Source organism: Parus major, chromosome 1, assembly GCF_001522545.3.
Source record: "Parus major isolate Abel chromosome 1, Parus_major1.1, whole genome shotgun sequence".
NCBI classification, from domain to species: domain Eukaryota; kingdom Metazoa; phylum Chordata; class Aves; order Passeriformes; family Paridae; genus Parus; species Parus major.
Window position 1 is genome coordinate 68,070,595 of NC_031768.1, and position 22,788 is coordinate 68,093,382.

General features: G+C 40.3%; 1 protein-coding gene across 2 annotated transcripts; it reads left to right on the forward strand.

Moving 5' to 3' along the window:
* The first annotated feature begins 8,325 nt into the window (after positions 1-8,325).
* SLC46A3 (solute carrier family 46 member 3) lies at positions 8,326-20,989 on the forward strand. 2 transcript variants are annotated; one of them, XM_015632119.3, is made up of 5 exons: positions 8,326-8,674; positions 13,853-14,726; positions 15,140-15,223; positions 16,677-16,833; positions 18,438-20,989. In XM_015632119.3, the coding sequence occupies exons 1-5, from the start codon at positions 8,483-8,485 to the stop codon at positions 18,523-18,525; spliced, it is 1,395 nt and encodes a 464-aa protein (XP_015487605.1). In that variant the 5' UTR covers positions 8,326-8,482; the 3' UTR covers positions 18,526-20,989. The 2 variants fall into 2 exon arrangements, with proteins under 2 accessions (XP_015487605.1, XP_015487615.1); XM_015632129.3 differs by lacking the exon at positions 16,677-16,833 and having other exon boundaries at positions 8,374-8,674.
* Positions 20,990-22,788: the final 1,799 nt, after the last annotated feature.

Genomic DNA, 22,788 nt, shown 5'->3' on the forward strand with positions numbered 1-22,788 from the left:
AAAAATCCACTCCTGAAATTCTAGGAATAGTATCATTCCCTCTCATAAAGTGTTCCTTGAGCCCCGTATGTACGCCTATGTCTTCAGCTGTGCTCATTAAATAGGTAATTAGTATAATGGATTTGTAAGAGTCTGAGATGGTTTCACAAAAAAAAAAAAGTATAAAATATTTCATGTTTAGTTCAGCATGAACAAACTGTGAAATTGTATTTGACTTAGACTGAAGAATTGCACTAGAATGCAGAATTGAATCAGTCTTTAACCAGTAATTTCAGGATGCTTACTTATTAAAAATATGTACTTTGCTAGCCTAAATTAAAGAATGCTTGAGGCTACATTCATTTCAGCAGCTTTTCAAAGACAGGTAAATAATACCAATATTACTAAGGAAGAAGAATCAGATATAGTGCAAATTAGTTAAAATACTTGCACCAAATTTTCTTCAGAAGATGCAAGAATGAGGATGAAATCAACCTCACCTCACCCCAATCATCCCAAAATAAGACATCTAGTCTATACCACATGCCCAGGGAACAGCATGGGGGGAAGAGAGAACTCCCAGACAACCCAGCCCCACCTCAACCACTTTTTACCTCTCTTTATCCAGGCTGTGACAAGCAGCATGCAGCACATTGCCTGTGCTCTGCATACGACCAAAAGAAATGGAAAGTGCTAATGACACCACAACAGCAATCATGTCAGATCTCCTGCAAACATGAGCTGAATTTGCTCACAGCAACAAGGAACAATTTCCAGAGAGAACCTCAGTGTAACAGCCAGTAAAGGTACAATTTAATGAAAAGTTTCAGCACCTTGAACCACAAGTCTTGCTGTGACATCATGAAAAAAGTAGTTTTTAACTTACAGGGCAAAGGAACATGGCCTGTGGCTGACATGTAGGCAAGGCACTGGAGTGTTTTGGTCAGACACTATCTGATCTGCAATAAATCTTATCAGTGTAAAGTAGCATTAGTGGCTGGGTTTGGGATGAGGTATGCTAAAATTGGATCTCTTTTGTTAAGTGACTGCCAGAAGTGCTACTCTTATTCAGAAATTAAAAAGAAATAGCTGAGCGTGGAGATAACACAAATCGATCTCTCCTTGATTCACATGCAAATAAGTAAAGATCTTTTAAATAGTTATATTTGTTGTTGACATCTTCTGAACATGCCAAAAAGCCAGACCAAAGAGACACAACTCACCTGTCACTGTCTCATGAACTCAAGCTTACAGGTGGGTTGGTTGTAGACATGAGCAAGGCTGGTACCTCCTGCACTGACAGAACTCTTTTGGAGCCCCAGGGGAGTGCCAGCTCCTCAAGAAACACAAAGACAAGCAATAAAGGGGGGGGGGGGGGGGGCTCTCTACCAGTTCACTCTTGTAAAAACTAAACAAAAGCCACAGTCAGGAAAATTGAAATAGAAAGGACAAACTTCAAACTGTGATATTTCTAAATGGGTGTGTACTCATTTATGTCTCAAACATTTTCAAGGGTTTTTATAAAAGAACAGTATTGTGATGTCTGTTCAGTCTTCAGAAAGTACAGAACACAAGAAAAGGGGGAAAAGAGGGTATTTCAAATACCCTCTTCACTGTTTCACATGTCTAGCTTTTCCCAGGCAAGCATTATTTACACTTGAATACAGTATGTTATATTGTAAATCTATTTTATGAATCTAGTTGAATCACTGAAGATATTTAGTGATGTCTTCGCTGATGTGGTTTTGTTTCAAAAATAATAGAAATGTTCAGTTTTGAAAGAGGAACTTTTCCCATGTTGGCCTGGAGAATGCATGCAAATTCAGGCTCAAAATATTATATTTGTAAAGGGTTTTCTTGTCAATATAAAGTAAACAGAGCTTATTCAAGTTCAAAAAGAAAAGGTGTGAGAAAGCATAATCACTCCAACTCAGAGACTGGATTGCCAATGCTGAAATGGGTGTGGATGGAGCAGGAGAGGCAGAGAGTAAGAACAGTGCCAAATGATCGGGAAGCTGAGGGCACTGGCTGGTTTCATGGAGAGCAGATTGATCTGCTGATAACAGCATTTTGGCTTTTTGGTCTCCATCTCTTTTTCATGCTTCCAAGCTTCACTCAGTTGACATCTGCAAGGAGCTGGGAACAATTCTAGGAGAAGGCCCTGCTGCTTCTTTGAGGTATCAATGCTAGGGAATAAGGCATGGAAATAACAGTAGGAATTCCCAGGCCTCAGGCGTGCCAGGGAGACAAGAGCTCCCAAGGCCATCACAAGGTCTCAGCCAAAGAGGTCAGAGGAGAGGGGATGTGGGAAGCTGGACATAAGATGCACCAAAGGAGGGCACAGGGTACCAGGAAGTTTGGAGTGGCAAAGAGGAAAACCATCACAACATTGTCAGTAAGAACCAGCAGCAGAGAAGAAAAGAAAAAGGCAAAAGATCTCCAAGAGTCAGGCAGTACTTTTTCTGTTTGCTGAATTAATTTTGCATTTAAGTCCCTAAGTGCTTTATTAGCTGTTCTTTTTCCCATTGAGCAGTTTTAGCAGCCATGGGCCTGCCATATAAATACAGTCAGGGAAAGCAGACAGCACAGTTAGGAACAGGAGGTTCAGTGTCTGTAAGGCACACTATCACTATCAACTTTGTTATGCAAAAGCACTTGATAACTGGTTTCCCATTTCCCCACCACAAACCTAATATTTTTTTTTAAACAGACAGAAGGTGAAACTTGCTGCTCACAAGCTCAGGAAGTCACTTTCAAGGCTATCTGAAAAATACTTGTACCTTATAGAAATACCTGTACCTTACCTCTCATAGAAATTAACAACCACCCCCAGGCCCATGCAAATAGAAAAATCTTTTTCCAGGATGTTATGCAGGCTCATACAGCTGAACAATTCAGGGCAAAACTGCCTGTAACATGTTAAAGGCCAAAGTGTGCATCTTCATGTGAATTTATTTGAGCAGCTTCTCCTTTTTGTTAATTCATACAGCCTTTGCTTTGTATGCTCCCATTTTTATGGTCCCAGTTTTTACGAAATCTCTTCAAAATGCTAGCTCTATACTTCTATCAGCACTGCAGTCCTACTGAAATAAGTATGGCCACATTGAGTAGACAAAAGTCCACCTACTTGAAATTCCCTTCTCTGGCAGGGGCAAATAACAGATGCTCAGAAAACAGGTTAAAGAACAGGTACATATGCTGACTGTTCTCTGGATACCTTCCCCACTTCCAGGAACCATCAGTTCAGGAACTTCTTGAACCAGGAACATCTGCCATGGTTACTTTATTTGGTTTATCAGATCCCCAAAAGAACTGTTTAAGGTGCTTAACCTGAGTCTTCACACTTACCATTCAATTGGTTAAACTCAATACCTCCCCTTTATGAGCTCAGATTTCCAAAGGAATGGGCCTGTTTTATTATTTACTTTCCTTGCAGGAGCAATAAATATCATTCAACACTATTCTAGAAGAAATTCATTTATGATGATGCCTAAAGCTGCATTGAAGTGCCATGTTATTTTCAACAATATTGCCCCATCTTCCTGTATAAGAAATCTTGCAAGGCACTAGTGTGAAAACAGTACATGACAAACCTGTTTCAGGTATTGTCATAATCTGAAAGAACCCAGGAAATTTTCTGCTGCTGTTCCACGATCACCAGGAGACCTACTGTCCCTGCAACTATTTATAAAATAAATAAATAAATCGATGGTGTAATTGAGATAAATACCCACTGATGTTTTTGTGCACAAATACACAGCAGGATCATGCCAGGGAAGGAATTACTTTAGTTAAAGCAACAGGACATATCAAACATCACTTCGCAGATTTTTCTAAACAGATCTGGGCAGATGTTTGGAAAATCTGGGAAAGGGTGTATTTGTGTATTTTTGGATGGATAGGAACAAGGACTGATAACTTTGAATGTCAAGAATAGTTTTGGTGGTCAATTGGTGGAGGAAAAACGCCATTCCACCCAAACCACAGCTAAGCAGACTGAAGTCCTGCTTCCTCAAAACCTTTCACAAGTTCATTTTTCATACCATTTTCTTTCCCCCCCTGAGAATCTAAAGCTGGAAAAAGCACATGAAATCCCCATCTGGGGTACAGACTCAGTGTCACTCACCCTAATTCAAACTCCCTCAAGTGATGAAGATTTTGTCACTGATCTCAAGGGTTCAGCTGGACTGCCCAGGCTCAAGCCTGATGCACCATCCTCTGGGAGAACAGCATCAAATCTCTCACTTTGAAAGATGAGAACAGCTCCTCATCTGTCACCACCTTCCTGATGATACTCAGCTTAAATACTTGTTCCTAAACACTCTGAACTCTGCTTATTGGTCTTTGTGAAGCTCCTCAAAAAGCCCCTGCTTCTCCTGAGGGCAATGGTAGATGATGAGTCCTTATCTCTGAAAAGCAAATGAAGTCGGCCAGTCCCAACAACTTACTAGGAATGAAAAGCACTTTCATTCGGCACAGGGGGAAAGAACTTTGCTCTAGCAAAATTTTAAGAACAGATGAAATTTAATAGCCTCCTGCAACAGAACAGCATGTGACTCAGAGGCAGCCGCTCCAGCTCTACCTCCGCTGCTTACTTTCAGTTCCTCGTTAAGGAATTTATTTGTTTACATCAAATAAATGGAAATTTTTAAAAGGGAAAGAAACCCGCTGTTTCAGATTAAAAGATGCGTCTAGGCAGAAGGATGCCTCTGTCCACTTCTGCAAACGGGTGAAGCGGAATAGAGAGGGAAGAGCGGAGCGCTTTGCTGAGTCACGCTAAGGAGGGCTATCTCCAGCGCTGCTGCTGCTGCTGATCATCGCCACCCAATTCACAGCTGCCGAGGGAGGGGACAGGGAGCGCAGGCAGCACAGCACCAGCAGCACCACCAGCTATTTCTCAAGGCACGTCTAAGGTGCTGAACTGGAGCTGTCAAATGGCTCACCAGAAATTCTGTATTAAGCAACGCGGTCAGACGCAAACAACTTACATCAGCTATCTGCAGTGAAGAGCTATCACATGCCTAGTACATAAATGTGATTGGAAGCAAAACAAGAAGGGACATAAAAGCCCAAATCACCTCAAACAGAATCAAGCAGCTACATTAAATAAATTTTAAATCCTCAAGTAGTCTGAAAGCCAGTCACAGCAGATCTAGTAGCTCTTGTAACTTTGTTTAGGACTGGGCAAAACCACAATGAGCTGTCTGCACAAGCTGCACCTGAACACAGTGAGAAGGGAGCTGCTAAATTCTTCTCCACTGAGTCATCTAAACAGAAAAGCCACCGGTGTGAAGGGCTTTCAATAGAAATATCTAAATCTGAGATGTGAAATAATCAGAGATGAGGAAGGAAGACTTGCAAATACATGAGAGTTAAACAACTGAAAAGCAAAACCACTGAATAAACCACACCATTTAGAAATAGCTGCTCCTGGTGGTGTGTGAGATGAGAAGCCAGCAAGAGCACCAGCTCTGTTAAGATTTTCTTATTCAGAAAAAATAAATATATCCTGATGCCTCAGATATGCTTGAGGATTCAAACAAGCAAAAACTTTCAACACAACACTTTAGAAGAGTAAAAGGAGCCATATGGCATGGAGACTACAGTTAGCAGTAGTGCTTGTGCTGTGACAGAGGTGTTCAGAACACCCCATTCTCAGGAACATAAAGTCAGTGGGATGTTATTGCCCACACCTTTATAGTTACATCTAAATTTAGGCATGCCTCTGCAGAATTACATTGCTTACTCTCTTCTCCTTTCTCCAATATTTGGAGAACTTCCTTCATATATCTTGTTTGCCCTGCTCATGGGCATGACACAGGGTATGAAACGTTTCTGCAGAACTGCATTTTGTATAAAACTGACTATCTGCCAAAATTTCTCTTCCCTTTTTAGGTTCCTTTTTAAAATTTGTGCTAACCATTGTTATCAAGATGGCCTTGAAAACATGAGTCGAACATTAGTACAAACAGTACAGTGAGGTTACTCTTTAATTCATAAATGACATTTAGAGGGCTAAGGTTCTCAGTAGATAGTTAATATGATAAATTAAAGCCAACTCAATTTTAAAAAGTACTTAACTACTTAGAAGGAACTTAAAATCACATATTACTTGTCAATATTACTTATTAGAGCAGTACTAATGTTTTCAGCAAAATATTTCAGCAAAGCATTTCTCCAAAATGTCTTCACCTTCATCAAAAGAATCTTCAGTTCTTCACACATTGAGGATGTCATAAAATGCAAACCAGTGCAAACTGCAGAGCTGCAGTCACCACATGCCTGTGACCTTTGTGAAGTTTGTTCCTGGGCATATCACTCAAATTCAGGCCAATGTGAATACTGGTGGCAGGAGAGAGAGGAAGGTAACTTGCCACATATTGTGCTGTTTGGAAATGCTCGACTTCAAAGAATAAGCATCACCTAGCTAAGTCTGATCTTAAAAGTCCAGTCATATCTATTGCTTAGCTCCCCCTGCAGTGGGAGGGACTGGAAACAAATGAGGGCCATGTCTCTTCCAATGCACCTGCCTGAGGGGAAAATGTTGTGTCAGCACTGGAAGATATTCATGAACAGGCTTTGAGCTGTTGCACAGAGGTAAAAAGGTGCTCTGAGGTGACCAGCTCAGGCTGCAGCTTTGCCTTCAGCACCGGTGAGATCACAGCTTTGCTGGAGGCACTTGGCTCTGTAAACCCAAGCCCAAACTTAAACACAGTTACTAGGAAGAGAGAAGCAGAGGACCTCTTCAGAACACAGATCCACAGCTGCACTCTTTGGCACTGGGAAGGCTGTCCTGAAGGAACTGTACATTAAAACATGTTTGGCCAGCAATCTGGACTGCACTCAGACACTTGTGTTCCTTCAAAAGTGACTCTTCAGCACAGCTGGATCTGGCAAGAAACTTAATGTGCATCTGGACAATATCCCTCCGTGGAACAAAAGAAAGTTCCAACAGGCTTAAAATCCTTTCTTCACCCTGCTCAAATAAATGTTAACAGCTGAATAAATGACCTGAACAGCCCCTCTCACCTAGCAGCCTCACATGATTGTTTTGGCTTTACCTTGTGACAAACAAAATGCTGTCACAGGATGAGTCAGACTTTGGACTTGGACAGCTGAGAAGGACACCACTCTTTACAAGCTGATCTCATGCCAGAGTAGCACTTTTTTAGAATCAGTCTGCATGTGTGCCTCTGTGAGCAAGCCTATATGCTAGACCTAAGTAAATGATGAAGGCCACTGAGCTTGTAGGCTGGGTTGATCCTATGCTAAGAGGCACTTGACAAGCCAGTGTTGTCCTTAAATTTGGGACTGAATGACATGCCACATGGCAGTGAACATTACTCAAGATCATATGACCCATGATAAGGCTAATCTGTCTTCAAATCACTTTATTAAGAAACTCAGTTTTCATTAAGTTTCTGAACTGCCCTTCTTGTTTTAAGAGCAAATACATCAGGGAAACCTTGGAGTTCCCTTGTGCTTTTAGCAAAAGGGACTCTTTGCAGTACTTGTAATGGGGAATGAGTATTTAAAACTGAAAGGTGGTCCTTTGGGGCTCCCCAGCTATGTCACCTCTCCTTGGTATGCTACACCTGTGCCAAGGCCAGAACCATTGCTCGGTGCTGTCTAGGGAGGCCAGCGCAGAGCAGTGTGTGTGCTGTGTACAGGAGGGTGGGTGCAAGCCTCACAACCGCGGCTCCGCAGCAGCACAGCCTTTCAGTGGAAATGCAGCAGCTGTTCCAACAGGGACACGAGGCCTTTCCCCTGACACTCGGCACCAGCTGTGCCAGACCCAGAGACAGCGAGATCTATCTGTTCCTGCCAGTGCAGGGTTAATGGTTAGACCGTGATATTAGCGGTCTTATCCAACTCACACAGCTCTATGGTTCTATTAAAGACAGACCAGCTGGTGGCTAATAAACGTTGCTTTTACACACGCTGACGAGCCGAGAGCAGTCGGAAGGGGAGCAGCTATAATAAAACCCCTAAGCTGTGTCAGCCGGGAGCGGAGCGCACGGCAGCACGGAGGAGCGGCACGCCGCGGGCGCCTCTCCGGCCAGGGCCGGCTGAGCCGCAGGCACAGCTAAGCGATGCCGCTGACCACGCAGATGCTCGCTGTGTAAGCGCGGTGCTGCAATCGCCGAGGTGTCCGTGTGTCCGAGGTGTCCGTGTGTCCCCCTGGCAGCAGGGGACAGGCCCCGCGGGCCCACAGGCACACCGGGCCGAGATGGCGGCGCTCAGCCTCGTCCTGCCGGCGGCAGCGGCCGGGGGGCGGTGACGGAGGGCGGGGGACCCTCCTCCGCGGAGGGACGCGGCCAGCCCCGTCCCGCCCCCGGTGTCACGGAGCTGCGGGACGGGCCCGGCGGGGCGGGGGCGCTCCGGGACGGGGCTGGGGGAGCGCTCCCCCGCGCATGGGGCTGTCAGCTCGGCTGTTCCGCTTTCACCGCGGGAGCGCTTGCGGTTTGCTTTCTGCCGCAGGGTTCGAAGCCCGGAGCCAGAAATGAGGAAGGTTCTGTGCGTGGAGCCCGTCATTTTCATCTACATTTTTGCGTCTTACCTGACGAGCCCGCTGGTGCAGCAGTTCATCTACCGGCGGCTGTGGGAGCAGGAGTACAACTCCACTTTCGTGAGCGACGACAATGTCAGTCACTGCGAGCAGAATAAGAGCAGCCCGGCTTATATCAAACAGAAGGCAAGTGGCGGGGGAGGAATAATAATTGTAAATAAACTTGCAGCCAGGAGGTGCTGCCTCAGAATAACCTGTTTTATAACCTTAACCTTTAATTCTCCGGAAAGCCGTAGTTTTGTAACCTGCTCTCACTTCGCTGTCTCCTCGCTCTAATATTGTGCTGTGGGTAGTGATAGCGCTTTAAAGAAAGATTTGTCTCCAGGAAGATACTGAGACAAATTGGTATTTTAGCGGAAGTTGAAAACCGTCTGAGAGAATGTGGACCGAATTAGCACTGGGCTGACATTACCGCGGGTGCGGCTGGAGGCTCCTCCCACGACCATCGGCGTGTTTGTGAGCCACCCGTTGTCTCTGTGGCTCCTACTGTCCTTTATAACCATGTGAAGCCTGACAAATGCCCCGTAATTTTGAGGAATAGCATCTAACTTAAAATGCATGCGTTTCAGAGGAATTACAAGAACGAGGAACAGGGGAAATGAAAATAAAAAATTTTGTGGTTTTAAAACGTGGGAAAAAAATTAACTGTCCTTTGCATGATCAAATACAGTTGATGGCTTGCCATTCCGAGTACTAGTTTGCCTTTCTGGATTGCAAGGACATCAAGATGACAGGTTCCCATGGTCAGTTACATTTTTAGCACTTTTCCATAGTTCAGTCTGCTGGATAGCTAGTTATTGACTGGAACCTCTTCCATTGCACTTCCAGTGCAGTTTTAATGCTACGCTTAAATGGAGCCAACTGTGAGCTGCCAGCAGAAGAGATGGTCATTCTCCATTTCCTTTTCCCCTCTCACCCCATGTGTTTTATCTCACAGTTCTGCAGTTACAGGTTATGGTTTGGATTTGAGTAGGGCACTGATTCAACAGAAAGCTCATCTCTTGTTTCAGGGTTGTTGCTTTTTGAATGTTGTTTTTGTTTTTCTGAAGCAGTACACTGCTCTGGCACACTCAGTGGCCACATGATTTCTGTGTCTAACACGGGAATAGCAGAGGGGACATATTGTCAGAAGAGGTGCAATAGGACCATACTTGTCAACAACAACTGGTAGATGGGTAAGACAAAGATGAAACCACTGTAGGGTCAGAAAAGTAATTGATTCACCGAATAAATTACACAGAAGTTTAAGTTACAGAAACAGCTGGCATTCCCTTACACTGCTGAAAAGGTGGTACTTGAAAATTTTTGTTCACATCCCATATTTGAATCTTTGATGTACTGCATATGTGCAAGACAGAACACCTGAGCTTATCTGCCTCATTTGCCATATATAAAAGAAGAGTATTAATGGTACATGCTTCCAGGGAAGGTGATCAAAGAAATAATTCAGGAATTTTAGTATGGCGTATGTTCTTTGTCATGTGACAGAAGCTGTATTTTCTTAGTAGAAAGAATGTGAAAGTAAAAAGGTCACTAGAATTGTGGTCCAACATGGCTTCTGGGCTGACCCGTGGAGGCAATTCCCAGTTATTGTCAGAGGAATGCTTGCGTTACTCCCAAAAAGTGTTTTCTTTAGTATTAGATCCCCACTTGATGCTGTGTCTGGCCATTTTCTCTAAGAATGCAATTCTAATTGCAAAGGCCATCAACAAATCTACATTTCAAATACATCTTTGCATTTCACAACCCCCTCAAATTAAACCTGTTTTTCAAATTGCCATCACTTATGGTTCAAGATGTAAGATTTCTTTTTGCAGAACACTGGAGCTGAATGCTTAATTTCAGCTGAAGTTCAGCTAGCATCTCTGATGTGATGGCACATTCACACTTTACAGGTCTTTTGTTTAAGAATTATAGTTAATTTGGTATTTGAGAACATGAGTTCTTCAAGACAGCAGTTGAAAAATGGCCAACAGAACTTCTTAGTTTCCCTTTCCTGCCAAACTTCCATTCCCTGCATTTCAGCGATTGCCAGTAGAGCATGAGCTTTTAAACAATTACACTCTTGTCTGGATGCCTTGCTGCATTTTTATACCACACTAGTTACCATAGCATAACAATTTAAGTGTTCAAAACATGCATTAATTTAAGTGCAAATGGGCCTCTGTGCTGAGTAATAGTTCTGTGTATGGGCCAAAGAGTAGAGCCAGTAACTTAATTCCAAACCCTTTCGTGAGGAAGTCTGAAGTAGGTGTTCCAGATTTTCCAAGACCTTCCTGACTGAATTAGGTTTATAGATGTTGTAACTTTTGCTGTAAGGCTCTGTTTGGCATTACTGTTTAAAAGGACAGCTCTCTTAACAGTTAATTTAGTGTAAATTCTTATGTTCTGAGAATGAAGAAGCTTTATTCTAATTTCACCTGTTTCAAAGCAAAATGTAAAAGGAAATTGAAGACAAAAATCATTTGGAGCCTGAGGAGGTAGAAAATAATTCAAAATGGTTAGTCTTTGCAAAATATAGATTAATTATTTTTTTACAATTTGAAAAATTATAATAAAGTGAGTTTAAAGGTAATTTGAGTATAAACTGAAGCACTCTGATCACTGGCTTGGATAATCCTTTTTTTACTATCTCAGAAAGAGTTATATTATTCATCATTAAACATTATTTATCATCCCATTGATTTATTATACAATCCATTTCTTTCTCCTTGCTACTCAGTAACACTTTATCTTATGAGTCTGTGAGTTTATCATGTACTTTATATTGTTCAGTCTCAGGTGCTACACTTCTCTCTTAATTTAACCCTTATATAGTTACTTGCTTCTTAACTTTTAAGTTACTTGCTTCTTCATTTTTTGTTCTTTTAATTTTGAAACAGGTGATTTAAATATCTATTTCTGTCTACCATGAGTAATTTTTCAGAGCAGAGGAAATTTGCAGATTAAAAAACTTAGACCTTTCTCTTCAAATATATGTAGCTCCACTGATTATTTAATGGAGTTATGTGATTTTTAGGCAGCTGAAGGTTTGACCTATCATTTTCCATATTCTTTTCCTTTGGCTTTATAAAACCATAGAGTGGGAAGCTGCATGCCTTACACTCTTAATGGATTTTCCCTGTACTTATGTCTGTAGTCTTCTTTTCAGCAGACATCAAGTTTTTTATCTCAGTAAGTTCGTGGTCATGTGAGGTACCTGGATGTGTAGCCATGTTTTTTCTGTTGCACAACTTTTTCCAAAACAGGGAGACCCAAGTTTTGGGTTTTTTTAATTCTTTCAGATCTACATTCCATTATGGTCTGGCAATAATCTTTGTATTATGTCGTTAAAGTGGATTGAGATTATACGTATTAACATTTAATTTTATTTTTAATGTAGTAGCATTTGTTTGATGCTCATGTCTTTGAAAAAGACAATCCTAGTAAAGAAGCAATGTCTTCAACTATATAGAGTTCTCTTTGTCGGCAGCAGAGGAGTTCAAAGATCAGAACGACATTTTCCATCTCAGTTTGCTCAGTCTTCATGGTTTTGACCCTTCCAGGGTAACAGCACTGCTGGCCAGTGGACTGGATGTCATGAATGCTAAGGCAGTCAGACACCATAAGGGGAGGGAGCAAAAGACTTTGGAGTGCTGGGCATCTTGAAGGATTTCCTTAAGAACCCCAGGATCAGTTAAATTTTTGTCTTGTAATAAAACCTGGTTCTTATAAGCAAGGAAGAGACTGAACTAAAAACTCATGGTCTCTGCTTGTAAATATAAATATGAATTTATAAAGCATTCAGCAGCTTTCAAAACTGCCCAAAGTACATTCCTGTAAGTTTTAGGGTTTTTTCATCATTATGGATGCACTCAGTCAGGATTATGTTAGCTACAGAGGAGACACCTGAAACGTGGATTATGGATGGCTTGAATACAGGCTGAGAATGCTGTGGGCAGACTTGCACAATGCTACCTGTTGCTGATTGAAGAGCACAATACCCACCCAAGTCAGTGTTATGCCTCAGAAAACTCCAAGAAGACCTTCAGCATGACTTTACTCTTTGCATCTGAAACTTTATCTTAGCTAGTGTAAAGGGTTTGTATGAATAAAGTTGCTTCCTTTTCCCCTGTTGTCCGATCAGGTGGTTCTTCTGTCAGATCAGGTGGTTGTATTTGAAATGGCTGTTGTGGCTGCTCTCGTGTCAGGTCTGCATCTATGCATTAAAAACAAGATCTGAATTAGATTGATGAGTGTCCTTTAGCAGCTGGCTTCATAACAATTTATTTTTTTTTTAAATTAAACATTCTTTAGTTATTTTTAAATTAAACTAAATTTAATTAAAATTTAATTTAATTCTTCAGTTCTTTTTTTCTAACAGCTATTCATGCTCTGTTGTTTTTTGGTTACATTTGATTTTTTTATTTCTGTTAAAAAGAACTCTGAAATTTTCCCCATCATGGGTGTTTACAGTTTATAGTGTTAGCTGCTCTTCCTTATGTGAATACCTGCTGTGGTGTATCTGTAGAGACATCACTGATCTGGACAATTTCTGAACCCAGAACTTTACAGTGTTTACAAAATCCATTAATTCACATACCTGTGAGTCAGTGTAATATTTAAAGCTGTATTTCACATTTTTGGTTGTTACTGTTGTTTGTAGTAGTAACAGTAGTAAGATTGTACAGTGGGATGTTAGAGTGAATCATGACCTGTTTACCTGCAGTGTAACTGTGTGCTCCAGTCCATGAATTGTTTGCTGTAACCCCCTCAGTAGAATTATCTGGGAGGAAAAATGATCTCCTGAGAGGAGGGAGTATGGGGTGTGTTCCTTAATCGATGACTGGCTTACTACTGATTTCTGAGAAGCATTAAAATAGCCCAGTGCCCTATTGCCATACCCTATATTAAAGGATTTACTTGCAGTAACAATACTTACAGCTCTTGTAAGTGCATGTTCAAAAGGATTGTTCTCTTGTCTGCATTGAAACTTTGTCAACAGTACAAGTAAGACTGTGTCTCAAGCATTAAGTTTTGGGTTAAAATATAACAGGGAACATTTGAAGAATATTGAAGATTGAATTACAAAATTTTGAATATGCAACATATTTTAATTATAAACTAGTATATCATAACATCATATAATCTTATAAAAACTACATTGCATGTATTATGTTTTATAATAGTATAATTTATAATCTATAAACATATACAGTGATACTCATTATATTGCATACTAATATTTATGTATGTAATATTGTTACAGGTCTTTTTCCTCAATATATTATAGTATTTACAATTATTTTTATTTTCTCTTTGCAGGAAGTTCAAGAAAAAGCCTCTGTTTTTAATATGCAGTTGGACTTAACTAGGGCCATTCCCAGCCTTACAGTTGCCTTTGTCATTGTAGCTAATGGGGATCGCCAGGGACACAAAAGGTCTTTAGTTTTACCATCAATGGGAGCTTTGATTTCTGGTATTAGCTTCACTGCAATATCATATTTTTCCTTGTCACTCTCTGTCCTATTTGCAGTCGCATTTATTACTGGACTGTTTGGAAGTTTAGCAACTTTCCTTGGAGGAGGCTTTGCTTACATAGCAGAGGAGTGTCATGATGAGAAGCAGAAAACAACACGAATAGCTGTAGTGGATTTGATTTTTGGAGTTGTATCTGGATTGGCAGGTCTGTCATCTGGCTACTTTCTGAGAGGAATAGGCTTTGCATGGACATTTGTGATAGCATCTCTGCTCCATGTCATTAATATCATCTATATTGTATTTTTTCTGGAAGATACTGTAGGTGTATCTCAATTCCAGCATGAAGCACCAGTATCCTGGAAAGAACTTCTTAGGGAGACATTTTCTGGAGTGTACATGCTTTTTAAAACTGCCCCTTATAAAAAGAGAATTTTAATAATCGTGTTACTTTTTACATTTATGACTTATCTGTTTACTCTGCTGGGTGGGAGTTCACTTTTTACACTGTATGAACTGGATGAGCCGCTCTGCTGGAATGAAGTATACATTGGATACGGAGCAGCTGCATTCACTTCTGTCTCGCTGACCAGCTTTTTAGGAGTTTACTTATTTTCCAAATGTCTCAAAGACATTTATATTGTCTTTATTGGGATGTTTTCTTACATTGGAGGAATGATCATGGCTGCCTTTGCCAAAACTACCCTGCTCATGTTTTTAGGTGAGTTCAGAATCAGTTGTTCCACGGTCAACAATGTATATGAAAGTACTGCTGTGTTATCTGTAGTGAATGTGGGTGTTGGATAATGAACATACCTCTCTATGACCCTTTCAAGGTGGTAAAATATAAATGGTTGATCAGACTGATCTAGGATTTGATTAAAAGTTGAACTGTGTGGAGAAACAATGGAATTACTTGCTTATGATTAGGTTTTAGTGACGTAGAAATATATTTGATTTATTAATTTCTCTGTTCTTGGATAATTGTGTCTCTGTGAACATCTAGCGTAACTTTTATGTTGCCTTTTACTATTTGAGGAACTAAGTCTTCAGAAGTATATAACTAATACAGTTGCAATATATTTGTAAAATCCTGGAATTTAATTACTTCAATGTCTCATGCCTGCTTTACAGTGAGAGTGCCATCTTTGTTCTGCTTTATGCCTATTCCTGTTCTCCGATCCATGCTGTCAAAAGTGGTTCTCCCTGGTGAACAGGGTAAGTAGAATTGTTTTTAAACAATAAAAATATATGGTGCTTCAGAACAGAGATGCACGAAGATTACCTTTAAACAAACAGATCTGGATTGGTATTTTAAGATTGCTTTTCTTTCAAGTTGTGCATAATATGAGCCTGTATCTTGACATTAATGGTTCCTGGTTCTGAATTTAATACGAACATCATTGTGTTAAAAACTACTGCAAGTTTCAACTCTCAAACAAAATACTTTTCTTAAATTAAAGACCAGGGGGAACTTGAAGCAGAAGAATGCTCAAGATTTATGCAAGTGTGATTTCACAAGGGCTTCTATATGCACAATGTTTTGGCATGCAGATGAAGATGTTTCTGTTATTTAGTCAATTTCTCACTTACTAATTTAGAAAGGTAAGCAGTAGGTGGTCAATCTTCATAGCATTTGGAAACAATTAGACTTGGATCCTCAGCTATGGAGCAGGAACCCAACTTCAGGCCTGTGGCTTCTAAATATGTCCCAAGAAATGTAACATAACACTTCTCAAAATCTTTTCCTTATAGAACACAGAAAAAAGCACGTCAGGCCTCAAAATATGTCTCTATTATCCCATATTTTGCTTTTGGGGAGTGAGTATTTTCTAGATTTTGGGAAATATATACTTTCTAGAAATATATTCCTGAGCTGATTTATTTTTTAAAAGATTAATCTTCACACACTAAAACAAAGATCTCTTTGTACTAGCTGTGCTGAAATACACCTCTGGTATTGAGTTTCTTGGCATTCATCAGGGCTTTGGCTACTTGAGTAGTTTGATGTGGGAGTCAGGTTGTATCTTGTCATCCTTTTCTGCTTACCTTTTGTGATTTTGGTTGTGGTCCTGGGACTCTGAATGCAGATTGGGAAAATGTGTTCCACAAGACATGGACAGCATAGATTGCCACCTAAAAGGATAGTTCAGTACAAAAAAATGGTGCTTGTTTCTTTTGAAAAATGAGAAGGCAGTGGTTTTAAGCTGAACCTGCAGTCCTTGTTGAGTCAGTCTTTTCCACATATAAAAGTAAAGATTAAAGAAGGAAGAAACAAGAAAGGGAAAAGTAAGAATGAAGAAGAGAACTGGAAGGGGTGAAGAATGGAGACGTGCAAAACATGGTTAGTGAGGATGAACAGGTTAAACTTCATGTGATAAGCAAATGCAAGAAAGTAGGCATGGTGACAGAATAATAGTAAAAATAGTTTTCATCAACAAAATCTGTTGTTTATTTGTTGGTTTTTTGTTCATTTAAAAGAACTAGCATTTTGTAGAAGTTGCCACAGAAGACATGTCCATAGCAAAGTATGATCCTCTTGTGCTTGTAACTTGCATACTTGCAAAAATACTGTCAACAGATATATCTTTTGAACCATGCTTAAAAACTTCAGTACGTTGAAGAGACTTTATTGTGTTTGGTTTGTAATTCACCCATTTATTTTTGGCAGGTGCTGTGTTTGCTTGTATTGCCTGTTTAGAAGTTGTGACCGGCACTATGTCAATTTCAGTTTTTAATATTCTCTATGCAACTACTGTTGCATGGTTTTCAGGCTTTAGCTTCCTCCTATCAGCAGGCCTTTGTCTAATTCCACTGTCTGTCCTGTGGTAAGTATGGATCAGGAGGGTTCTTCTGCCTTTCCCAGTAATTTCTATTTTGACATGAATTGAAGCTGAACAGTTTAGTGCAGTAGTTCTCAAACTTTCCTATCTGCTAGTGTGCTGTAGTGGCTCTAGCTTAACACCTTGTCCCTGGGTCCAGCTACCTTCCCTCAGCTCTGTGCTGTGAATTTCCCCCAAACTGAAGCCTATCCTGAGTGTACTGCCAGTGGGATACACCATACCCTTGACTGCATGTGTGCCTTCCCTTGGTTTGAGATTCTTACTTGGTTTTTCTTCCAGGAAAGCCTTACCCACAGACCACGTGAAAGGCATGAGCTTAGTTTTGCAATCTGAACTCTTCTAGATGCTAATGAGGGTTGTAAACATGGCAGTCACCCACTGGGTTTAATGGAGAGCTATCTCTGTCCTGGTCTTTGGTCATGGGTACCTTGTGACCCACTGCCATTAAAACCTGTAAAAGATTTTAAAGCCCAAAAGAATAAACCTCTGCACTTTTAAAAAATAGGCTTCTGTAGAAGTTGTATCTAATCATATACAGTGACCATCTAGTAACACAGACAGTGAAATACCATTAATGAGTACTCATAAAGTAAAGATCACTTTACATTATTTCCAGTATAAATTACTTCTTTTTAGGATGCTGAAACAAAAATCAAAATGACAGAAGAATCACTTTTCATTAGATAGATTTACAGTTGGGGGAAAAGATGTTTTTCTTAAGAGGGTGGTACTCTGGCTGGAGACTTGTATATTTTTCCTAATACTTAGACTTCACCTTAGTCACCATTTATCTCTGCATCCAGCTGCATTTTAAGGTTGAAATCTTAAATTTTATAATAATTATAATAATATACAATAAGCATGATAATTCTGTAGATTCAGAATATTTCACATAATTTCAAGTCTATTCCTGCTTCAGTTTAATTGTTCACACAGTCTTTACAGGGAAACTCTACTAATGGTAATTTAAGGTAGTGATGGGTCTTAGACCTGAGGGAATTGAAGCAAAGGGGTCTTGTGTGTGTGTGAGAGTAGAATACTTTCCAGTAAAGTAATAAAGTAATTGAGAAATTTAGTTATATTAACAAAGGCACAGTAAGTACTGTTCTATTAAATATTATCCTCAGTTAAGTTGAGGAAGTGTATATTAAGAAAGCAAACTCTACTGCAGAAAAGAACAGGTATTCACTATCAGTCCATATTACAATCAGTTCTGTAGTACATCATACCATAAATTTCTGAAAGTTGTTTTTGTTTACCTTCTGTCATTAGCTTCAGATGCCTGATCCTTTGAATACCTTTTCTCTGCACCTTTCTTTTTAGAGTGCCACGCAGTGTTACAGCTGGAGAGCAGAAAGGGTAGCTGTTCCAGTCTGTAACAGGCAGAGTAGTTTAGTACTGTGCTCAAAGGCAGCTGTAATGATATTGTCTGACTTGTGTAATTAGGGCAAATAGTGTCATTGCTTTTGTTCACTAAGACATCATCAGCTTTGTGCCACAGAGCTATGCTGTGTGTTTGTTGGTGCTGAATCAGCCTGCTACACTGAACTATCTCTGCTAAAGATACCTGTCTTATCTTTGTTTTACAGCTGGCTTCTGTGCACAAGCTGGAACGGGGAGGACTTGGCTCTGCTGGTACCTGAAGAAGTATCCAGCATAGAGAGTGCTGATAGTTGAACAAAGGATGCACATACTTGGGATTTCTAATCTGACATGCAGTGGCACAGATCGTTATGTCACACAGAAACCACAGAGATAACACAATCTCCAAGTGGCCCTGCAGCAATAAGCACTAAATTGGTACCACTCAATACCCAGTCTCTTTTTAGCACTTGACTAAAGCTAGCTCTTAACTATGGAAATACGCTGGCAATTGAGATTAACGCTGCTTCAGCATAAAGGAAAAAATAAGGTAGGATGATACTTTTTCCACTTACCCTTTCTCAAGTTTGAGAATGTCAGCTATGGATTGTGATACATCTTGTATCACTCACTCTAAGCTGGGTGACAGAGATAAAGCTTAGCAGGACAGAGGACACTGGCAATTCTGCTGAAGTCATTGCAGCTTGTGCCAGCTGAGGATGTGGTCCACTGTGTACATCTTGAAAGCCCTGTCTTAACAGTGAAGCCCCCAAACTGCCTAAAATTACTAAACTAAAAACTAGTTCTTTTCAGAAAGCAAACTGGAGGCAGTACTCACACCTGCTGTAAGTTCACTTACTGTTCTGCAGCTAGCAGAGTGTTTGTGTAAGTTTAACGTAAGATGTGTGGACCTTGCCTGTGACTTAGTCCTTGAAATGGATTTTCACACAGAACTGTCAGAGAATTTCCATCTTGCAGAGTGTGAAGTTCAGCTAAACCTACATTTTGCAGAGGCCATATTGCACATTTATAATTTTCCATATATTAAGGACTGCGTACAGACATCTCTTTTTTGTCCCAGAGATATTTCTTGTTTTCTAGTTAAGCTTAAATATTTCTTTTAGCAAAAAGCTGTGATAGCATCCTTATCTGTAGATCTTTATTTTTTTAACAGCCCTGAAATGAGGTGACAAAATTAGAATCATGAATCTAATCATTTTGCACTGAATGCAACATAATTTATGAACACTTGAACAGCACTTCTAATCTTCAAAGCACTTTACAAATGCTATCCAAAACATCCTTCCATAGTAGATACTATCCTCTGATGCATAAAGAGAAATTAACAGAGAGGACAAGTGACATGCCCAGGGCCCCAGCACAAACTGGTGAGACTGCCAAACCTAGGAATCCATTTCAGCACTGACTCCTCATCTTTTCCCTTAAGATCTTTAAGTAGGGATTGTCCTGAGTATTAGGTTCTGGAATGCACAGCACAGCAGAAGTGTGAATATAACACCATGTTAAGGACCACTCCCATCTGTTGATTTTGTTAAGAGTTTGACAGCCAATACTGTTCTGATCTCTCAAAGTTGTGTATGACTCTTTTCCCCCAAAACAGATTAGGCAAAAAAAGAAAAAAAAAAAAAGAAAAGAAAAGTGATTGCCATTTAGGGAATGAAACCTCTAGGAAAGCATCTACAATGACTTCACATGCACACTCCATAGGATAAAACTGCAGACAGGCATACCATGAGCTGCATGCAGCCGCTGATACCCATCCTATGAACAGAGACTCACACAGAACTTCTCAGTGGTACTCCACCAAAAAATAGTAATACCAAATCATGATGATACTTTTATAGATCCTTTACAACTGAATTATTTCATTCTTTCCAAGTTATGTATCATAATCACAGATAAGGTTGGAAGAAGGTTCAACTAAGTTTAAGGGAGAGCTTACAATATTCAAGAGACCACTATCTGCTCATCACAGGTGAAAACAGAGACATTTATGTAACGTGCTAACCTCCAGCCAGCTCTTCCACTTCTGTCCTGAACTTCCAAGAGTGATGTTGGCAATTAAATATCATTAGCTCTCTCTCAGCAGTTTAGACAAGAGCCAGAAAATAAAACTGCTTAATGCCTTCGAGGTGCCCAAGCTACTGCCAACTTGCTGGAAACATGAGCTGAGTTCTACAATAACCAGTGGGTCCAAAACATAATGAGTACTTGTAGAGAGATTAAGAAAACACTGATGTAAAGGATTTTAGCACAAACATTACATTGTCTTCCTTGCCTCTTCATTATGCAGTTATGTAAGGCTTTATGGAATTAACTATTTCACACAAAACTGCCCGGAAATAAAAAAGCAAATGCAGAAGGGGTGTGTACTTTCACTTGCTCTTCTTCAGTGGACGCCTTTTCTAGCACTGGAAGGTTACAACAAAGCGAGCCACTCCACAGCGGTGCTGTGTCAGTCCAGCTGAGAACAAGCACATACACCTCAGGAATAGCTTTGTTATGATTTAACTGCACAAAGTATGTGCTGTTTGCAAAATGCTTCTGGTAGATGGAGCATTTAGGCTATGAATTTAGGTCAAAACACATGGAGGATATGAACTGTGTTTTTAAAATGCCTTGCACGGTGCAAGCTGAGAAACCAAGTACTAATACCCATCAGATTATTAAAGCAAAATGTTCTAAGTTTATAATTTCTTTATTTGTGTATAAATACAAATTATTTTGACATAATAATAATAAAGCTTGTTTTTTTTAACTCTGTTGCATGTGTAGTTCTTGTGCTTTTAAATTTTGTTTCGACAAATAGCCACTGGCATGACTGATGGTTTTGGTGTACACAGGAGCAGGACTATGGTATCATCTATTTTTTATGGTCATAACAAACAGAGGAGCAGGAAGATATGCTGATGTGCTTTTGCTTCCCTCCTGCACCTGGGGAGGGGAAAGGATGCTGCCCAGAACATCAGCACTAAGAGGAGGAAGGGAATTGCAGAGTAGGGACAGCACTGCTGCCTGCAAGAAGTCATGGTGGAAGCTTGTGCTGCACCTGCCAGAGCCTTCCTCCCCTTACCCAGGCCAGATCTGTCCCAGCTCCAGTACCCAGCACAACCCACTTAGCCACCTCTCTGGGTTGCTCCATGCAGTACCTCTTCACAGAATGAGGCTTGTACAAAATGGGAAGAATAGGCTGGGGCAGGAAGCCCACTCCACAGCCCAACCCCCTGTAACACTGAGATGTAACCCTTCCTTTTTACCTCAAAAGCTTTTTGCCTCGGTCCTGCTTGACTCCCATTTCTCTACTAACAGCATAAATTCTCACAAGGGCCTCTTACACATAGTATTTGCTTTCCAGCCTGGCTAACCCCTAGGATTAGCTTCCTTACAGACATAATGAACAATGCAACTTCCTGGCTCTGAATGTGGCTTGATCTCACCCAAGATTATTACGAAGTATACTAGTCATTGAACAAAACCACCTAGGAATTGCATGCAGCCTCCTAATCTGCTTCTGGTTTTACACTGCACTAATGAGAAACTCTAGTAAATTGTCTTAAGGTAGTCTTGCTCAAATGTAACAGAATCTGTCTTTCAGCCAACACTAGAAATGGCCAACCAGCTCAATACACTGAAGTGGGGAGCTGTAACTGTGCCCGATTGGTGGAGTGCTGGTAAGATGGCAGACCTAAAAATCCATGCCAGCACCTTTAACTTGTCCCAGACCTGGCAATGTAATCCCTCAGCTTTTCTGGCCTGAGCCTTGAGCAGTACAAAGCCTACTGAACCCCAAGCTTGCTTTATAACAATAGTACTTTTGCTTTACATGAAACTGCAGAGAACTTGTCAATTATAAAACAGCAGCCAACTCTGATATTTAATAAAGTCTATCAGCTCACAGAAAGATGAGGACAGCTGTAGAAAACAAAAATGGGAGTAGGTCTACACTTGCATGTTCAATTTACTGGTCCTCTGTTTAACTTCCCTAAGGAAAAAAACCCAAATAAATTAAACAGCTTGTACTGCATAGCACAAGCCTCTAACCTTTACAAGTCTCCAGTGAAAGAAAATTTTAGATGCTTCACTTCTTAAATGAAATAAGTTTAAATATAAAACCAAATAAGACCACCACTAAAGTGAGTCATACTATCATCTTAATGTTTCCAAAATGCTGCAATGTTTTGCATATAAAAACACTATAAAGTTTACAGGACAGAAGCTAGAGACTTTGGCCCATACGGATAGGGAATTTGTAGTAGCTGTAAGCCCAATGAAAAGCACAAGGGATGTTTGCTGTGGTGGAAAGAGGTTTATAGTAACATTCTTGCTAAAATTATATACAACAGAACACTAATTACATTTAATCAAGTCATTAAAACCTGCTGAATAAACACAGTTCCTGTTTTAGAAATACTGCTTCTAGTTCTTCATATCTGACAACAGATAACGTTTTTTGAACCACAGACTCTTTTTCCTGATATGCCACATTGTATGAGCTGCCTTGCAGGATTGGTATAACACTGTCACATGTATAACACTGGAAATAGTTGTTACAACCCC